The sequence below is a fragment of the Benincasa hispida genome, chromosome 9 (assembly GCF_027475165.1).
Source record: "Benincasa hispida cultivar pf3 chromosome 9, pf3_genome.v1.1, whole genome shotgun sequence".
Lineage (NCBI taxonomy): Eukaryota > Viridiplantae > Streptophyta > Magnoliopsida > Cucurbitales > Cucurbitaceae > Benincasa > Benincasa hispida.
Genome location: NC_143486.1, coordinates 88,844,473 through 88,851,850, shown reverse-complemented (window position 1 = coordinate 88,851,850; position 7,378 = coordinate 88,844,473). Strand labels below are relative to the sequence as shown.

The following is a 7,378-nucleotide window of genomic DNA, read 5'->3' as shown; positions in this document are numbered from 1 at the left end:
TCTTCTGTTAGGAATTTGGGTTATCCGTCTTGTAAATGACTGATAAATGAATCTATATATAAAGGAGTTATAGATTTAATCGTTGGCTTCCTAAACAGGATACAGGATACATGAATCTCTATTTTGAGGTTTGGCAATGCTTGCGAATAATTCTTGTGGGCCAAGGCAATGATCACTTGGAATATGGTGCACCTTAGTTATTGTTTCATTATGGGCTTGTGAAATATTGAGTAGTTATCAATAGGAATTAGTTCAGTTTAGTTTTTTTTTTTTTTTTTTTTTTTTAATTTATTTCTTAGCATTTTTTAAAAAGAAAAGGTTTTGACTCCGAAAAGACACGTGTCGTTGGCTAAGCCCTCATGATGGATGAGATGCGGTGGCTACCGGATAATGTAATTCTCATCGAGTGATGCTTTGCAGATGACTTAAATACGCAATAGGATATTATAATTGCAGATGACTTAAATAAGCAATAGGATATTGTAATTGGCAATGTGGTCTTACTGCTACGATTCAAATTCATTTGTTTGCTTCAATATATTCACAAAAATTTATAGAGTTGAGATTTGGACATATCACCAAGAAGATAATGACAGAGACAGTGTGGTGACAAAGGGAAGATGACAAACAAGGCAGGTAAAAGACTAGGCATATTAACAAGGCAGGTAAAAGACTAGGCATATTCAATGAATTGCATGCCGGAGAACTAAAACATTGATAATTTTTTAATCCTTAGTTTTGTTTGGTTGTTTTCAATAAATAAAAATGAATTAATTTATTTATAAATATAGTAAAATGTATCACTGATAGTTCATGATATCGTAGTTCGTACTTTATTGTTAAATATCTATCGCTAGATAATTATATTTTGTTATCAAATAAATAGAAAATGGTGGTATAATTATATTTTGTTATCAAATAAATAATGTCCTAAATTATTAGAAAATGGTGGTATTAGGGCTTTAATTTATAGTCTTTATAGAGACAGTTGTTGGCTAATGGCTACTCAACAACCAACTTTTGAAAAGGGAGTGACAGCTTTATTGCCATTTGAGGTTAAAGATACATGCCTTGTCTGGCCTTTTTAATGTAGCTTAAGTCCAATTCTTCAACATTTCTCTTTACACCTTTTACTTCATTTCTATTCTTTTCTACATACATGATATAACAAAATATGTATAATTATAATGCAAACGTACTCGTAATTTTGTTTACTTATATTATTTTTTAAGCAAAATATGCATGTAATTAAAACTAAAAAAAATCCTTTTTTTTGTATAAAATTATATTTAAGAATTACATTAATTATTCTTTATTTCCAAGAAAATGATGTCATGTGACTTACGGAAATGAGAAAAAAAAGGTTAAATAAAAAGAAGATATAATTTGATTGATTTTTAAATAAGTATTGTCAGATATTTTTTTCTGACGGAGAAATAGGGTACAGGGAAGAATATTTCAACTATATTTCATAATCTATTAATTTCGTGTGTGTTATTATTTTGTGTCTATGAGAAAATTTTAAGACATTTTCATAATCTATTAATTTCGTGTGTGTTATTATTTTGTGTCTATGAGAAAATTTTAAGACATTTTCCTTAAATGGAAAATTTTCAGTAGAACTTTCACTTAATTTGTTCCATAATTATTTCACTTAATTTGTTCCATAATTATATCAATAGTTTCTAAATGTAAAACTATTTAGTTATTATGCTTTCAAAATAACTCATTTAATTTGTTCCACTTTTAATTCCTCCTCCACTTGAATGCTCAAAGGACTATAAAGTAGACCTATAATATTCTTTACTTTTGATGTTAGACTAAAACTAAATCCAAGATAATTATCTGTATAAGAAAAATATTTTGATTTTAAGCTACACTCGTCTTTATAGCCAATCAAGTGTCTACTCTCACATTGTTACATGATAAATTTGTCTTTTTTTAAAAAAAGAAGATATTTTTTTCTTATTCATAATTTAAGGAAATGCATAGAGATAGGTGAAATTTGGGTGTACTCGTCTTATAATATTATGAAATTATAATATAAGATTTTCTTAACTTTTTTTTTATTAAAATATATAAATTTTTAAACCATCTAGGTAACTATATTTTTAAATAGTTGGATGGAGTTCTTCATGGACATTGATGCATGCCAATAATAAATAGGAAAAAAACCTTGGTACAGCATGTTGTGCAGCACTCTACACTCTAAAATCTCATCATAATAATAATAACCAATAACCACCCTGAATTTGTTGAGGAGGCGGTTAAAGTTTCATATGAGCTAATAAGATGATGATTATGAGTATATAAAATAAGATAACTATCTATAATGATATAAAGTCATTTAAAAACCACGAGAGTTTATATCCAAGATAGATAACATCATGCAAGATGTGTGGAGGTTCATTGTCTCAACAAGTAGTATCAAAGTCATCTAGGTATAGAATTCTCGAGGACAGTGTGTTCAAGTGTAATTTCAGTGGTTCTTTAACGAAACTTGAATAGGACGCGTTGTTTTTTATGATATGACAAATTCAAGACATTCCAACATAATTCAATACAAAACTAACCTCAATTGGAATCTTTTTCACTTTTTTCACACATTTGATATACATTTAAATTTTCACACACCAGAAAGTCTAGTATATAAACATGTTTGTACTCAGTAGACAGCACAGTAAGCTACTCTGCCTCCGAACGTCAAGGCTGAAAGTCAGGAATGGCGGAATGGGATGGCCATGGCCCCATCCCCCCACAATACCAAAAGGACAACTTTTGTTTTTGTCCAAATCCCATAGCCATCGTATAAAAACAGTGTTTGTGACACGCCTATATCTTTGTTCTTGTTGGATTTTCTGTTGACACTTTTCCCTGTTGGGTTTCAAGTTGGAAATCAAATAAATTACACCCATCAACATTCAAAAACACAGTTCTGTTTCAACTTTAAAGATGAAAATAGATTTGATCCTTTGGACTGCAACGAGAAGAACACAACACAAAACTCTGCACACCATAGTACTGTACGAAAAGACACCAATCTCAGACCTCTCTGCTCGTCAAATCCATCAGACCTGCTCTGTACTGACCCTCTGATTAAAGCAACAAAAAAAAAAAAAAAGAACCAAAGAAACAATGTAACCCAAAACCAAATCAATGGCTACAATAAAGACATAATTCCAATTTTGGTTAACTGACCCTCGCTTGCCTCCCTCTCTGCCCTTCATAAACTCCTAGATTTAGCAACCTTCTGTAATTGGAGAGAGAGAGTCTCAAAAGCCATTGAAGGTGGCCAATAATGTTTCAAAACTCTTCAGCATTAAGGGGAAATTGGGTGCTTTTTAGAACAGTAAATGTGTGATTACACAACACTCCTCTGTGAATTCTTTCTGAATTTTTTTATTTGGGGATTCTGTAGTTGGAGACTTGAAGAGTAATTTAATCACAGTCCAATATGCATGTATTGTTTCTTTATATACACGGATCCCTATGCATAGGGGGTATTTTCTCCCTTAGTTTTTTGAAAAATTTTCATTTTTGTTTGTTTCATATGCACAGAGATTGTGAGAGTATATGCATTTTTCATTTCATTTAGAAACATCCCATTTCTTTCAATGAACTATGCAAAACTTAAATCATGAGCTTATTTCATATCCAATGATTGAGTTGCTTTGCTTCATTATCAACTTGCAGCAAAAACACAAGAAACTTTTACATAAGTAGACAACTAGAGTTAGTAAGAGAAATGGACATGGAAACTAGTTCTGAGCCTCAACAACATTCTCACTACCAGCACCAAAGCCAGGCAATTTCAGCAGTAGCTGTCTCTAATACCATGTCAAATAGCTTCTTAGCTTCTCACCATTACAATGGAGATTTTCTTTCTCCTTTGTCTGTAATGCCACTCAAGTCAGATGGGTCTCTTTGTATCATGGAATCAATCAGCACATCACAATCTGAAGGTTTGTTTCTTTCTTCCTCTGTTCTGTCAAAAGCTTTATTGTTATGAAGCTGTTTTAAAGAAAATATTTTTACTTTTTGATGCTTAGAAATATTGCCAGATATCTCACCAAAACTGGAGGATTTTCTTGGTGGTGTAACTCATGGAAAAGAGGCCACAGCACTAAGCTTAGACAGCATATATTACAATCAAAATGCCGAGACTGATTCAGAGAGACAACATTCTTTGAATCTTTTTAAGCAACAAGAACAACAACATATTCTTTTTCATTCTCAGCTATATTATTCTGGAACGTTCCATTATCCTGCTGAGGATCCCAACAAGAAGTCTCACATTGCATGCTCTTGTTCTGAAATTCGACAAGATATGGAGCAGCGGATCAATGGCTGCTGCTTTGTAGGGATGAATTCCCAAGACTTGCAGCCACTTAGATTGTCCATGAGTCCTGGTTCTCAGTCTAGTTGTGTTACTGCTCCAAGCCAAATTTCTCAACCTGGACCAGCCACCATGGAAACAAAGAAAAGGGGTCTGGCCAGTCAAAAGCAGCCGGTCTATCGGAAGTCGATCGACACGTTCGGACAAAGAACTTCACAGTACAGAGGTGTTACGAGGTTGTTCTAAAGTTTCTAATATGTTATGTTTGTTCTAACAGAAGTCATTCAAAGTTTGTGCTTTTGTTTTCAATGTTAATAATATTTTGGTTGTTCTTTCTTATCAGGCATAGATGGACTGGTAGATATGAGGCTCATTTGTGGGATAATAGTTGTAAGAAAGAAGGTCAAACCAGGAAAGGAAGACAAGGTTAGTCAGATTTTAGACAATGTTTTTCCCTCTTCTTCAAATCAATGTTCTAACTTCAAACCATTTCCTTGTTGTCTGTCATGTTCAACTTCCTTATGGATGCTGTCTAATTCAATTGTGTGGACATCAGTTTATCTCGGTAAGCCTTTGCCGAAGAACTTTGCGGTAGGAAGTCAATCACATTGAAGTTCATTGGTAGTTAATTTGAATTTCAGGTGGCTATGATATGGAGGAGAAAGCAGCAAGAGCTTATGATCTTGCAGCTCTCAAGTACTGGGGACCCTCCACACATTTAAACTTCCCGGTATGATATGATTATAGTGCTATCAACCAGTTTTGGTCTTCAGAATCCTTATGTTAATGGTCATTCTACAGTTAAAGAACTATCAACTTGAAATTGAGGAAATGAAGAACATGAACCGCCAAGAATATGTCGCGCACCTGAGAAGGTATTTGAAAGTTCGACATTATTGTTTCAGTTTGTTGCCATAACGTTCGCTCTTCATATCTCTTTGTTGATAGTATCATTTTCTGGTTTTTGGTTTTGACAGGAAAAGCAGTGGATTCTCCAGGGGAGCTTCCATATACAGAGGAGTAACTAGGTGTGTGTTTATAAGATTCAATCAATGCTCTACACTACTTTTCTTTCTGCTAAATCTGCATCATTTTGTTTACTAGAATCTTTTGACTGCTTTTTCAGACATCATCAGCATGGGAGATGGCAAGCTCGGATCGGGAGAGTTGCTGGGAATAAAGACCTCTATCTTGGAACATTTGGTATGTTGCTATTGCTATTAAGTTTCAGGCTGTTAAATCTAATTTCTAATATGTTGACACTTTTCATCTAATATGTCTTGAATGTACTGATGATGCATAGTGTTTCGCTCTTTTTTTTTGTTATCTTTACCAATCCAATTTCTATAGCAGCTTTGTTTATCCTATTTAGCTTATTTTCATTACAATGATGTCCAGGCACACAAGAGGAAGCTGCAGAAGCATATGACATAGCAGCTATCAAGTTCCGCGGTGCAAACGCCGTTACAAACTTTGACACGTCAAGGTACGATGTAGAAAGGATCATAACAAGCAGTAGCCTCCTTTCGGGAGAGTTTGCGAGACGAAACAAAGAACAAAAACCAACCAACACCATCGAACATAAAGAACCAAAACAGAACATCGCTCAAACTGAAGACCCCTCAGAGATATCAAACAACTTAGATTGGAGGACGGTATTCCACAACAACCTGCTGCTTGATCCAAGCGAAACTGTCGAAGCCATAGACCAAAAGTCCATGACATCAAGCGGATACATGAATCATGTAGTAGGAGTGGTCGAAACCGAAAGTTGTAATCAGGAAATGGTGAATGATTCAAGAAAGTACAAGGCTCACTTCCCCAATGCTTCCTCTGTAGTGAGCAGCCTGAGCAGCTCAAGGGAAACGAGTCCTGATAAATCAAATGCTTCATCCTCGGTGTTATTTGCAAAAGCCCCATTTGGAAGCAATGGAAGTAATTGGCTTCCATCACCACCCCAAATGAGGCCTGCTCTTATTTCTTTGCCTGTTTGGAATGATGCATGAGACAGCTTCTTTCCATGTTTTCTTTTCAATGTTTAGAAACATGTAATGAATTCTAATCCAAATCCAATCCAATCCACCTTGTTTTCAACAAATCTTTTGTCTCAAAATTCTGAAAGATTTTGCACAGTTTGAAAGGACTAACTATTTTTAATTCGTCTTTGTTACAATATTTATTATTTTTTATCTATCCAGTCTAAAATAGTATATATCTCAAACATAGACAATTATAATTCAAGATTAACAAAGTTGGCACCCCTAACATAGACTATTATAACTTACAAACTAAAATCATCAATTCAGCATTCCATGTGTTCTCTTTTCTTACTAATCTTTTTTTAAATAGGAAGTACAAATCCAGCTAAGAGCCATTGCCAATAATGCAAAGTTGCAAATAGGCCATGGCTTTGACCCAAAAAAATCCATATTTTTACTCGGATATCTTTTTTCCTTCTTTCTTTTCTGTGTCTCTCAATCTGCAGACCCATCATCATAGCCATTCCTGCTTTGGTGGTGGTGTTTGTTTGTATTTTTTTTTTTTAACCTGAGGCTTTGGTTAAAGGTCACACAAAGTCGACACTTTCACTTTTCTTTATCCAACCAAAGATTTTCAAACAAAAGTTTCATCAAGGGAAGAAGATTTTGGCTTATTCTGGGAATTAACAGCAAAAAAAGAAAAGAAAAAGACAACTGGTTTGCATAATGTTGTGTTTGTGCTGTTTAAAAGCAAAAATGGAAGGGGATTTTTTGAGTATTTGAAATCCCACTTTTACCATAATTTGTTGGATTATTGGAGGAATGGGGTCATCACTATTTTGCTTTCTTTGTGTAAACACTTGAAATAAATGCCAAGTGGGTCTCATTTGTGCGATTCCCACGTGTGTAACTGCTATTTCTGCACGAGTGACCAACTGCCATCTCCATTATTTTTAAACTTAGGATGTTTGAAATTAGAAGTAAAAGAAAAAGGAGAGAAAAAATAACTTTCACGTTCAGGAGATTTGGATAGATTAGAGTGAATTTGTTTGGGAAAGAGTTG

The 7,378-nt window shown here is 34.1% G+C and overlaps 1 protein-coding gene across 5 annotated transcripts; it reads left to right on the top strand.

The window, feature by feature from the left end:
* The first annotated feature begins 3,126 nt into the window (after positions 1 to 3,126).
* LOC120085460 (AP2-like ethylene-responsive transcription factor ANT) lies at positions 3,127 to 6,434 on the top strand. Of its 5 annotated transcripts, none has more exons than XM_090317391.1 (10): positions 3,127 to 3,355; positions 3,694 to 3,962; positions 4,062 to 4,572; positions 4,680 to 4,762; positions 4,893 to 4,901; positions 4,978 to 5,066; positions 5,138 to 5,211; positions 5,314 to 5,364; positions 5,463 to 5,539; positions 5,735 to 6,434. In XM_090317391.1, the coding sequence occupies exons 2-10, from the start codon at positions 3,746 to 3,748 to the stop codon at positions 6,340 to 6,342; spliced, it is 1,719 nt and encodes a 572-aa protein (XP_090173517.1). In that variant the 5' UTR covers positions 3,127 to 3,355; positions 3,694 to 3,745; the 3' UTR covers positions 6,343 to 6,434. The 5 variants fall into 5 exon arrangements, with proteins under 5 accessions (XP_090173517.1, XP_038897364.1, XP_038897365.1 ...); XM_039041436.2 differs by having other exon boundaries at positions 3,217 to 3,355; positions 4,050 to 4,572; XM_039041437.2 differs by having other exon boundaries at positions 3,253 to 3,460; positions 4,050 to 4,572.
* The last annotated feature ends 944 nt before the right edge of the window (positions 6,435 to 7,378 follow it).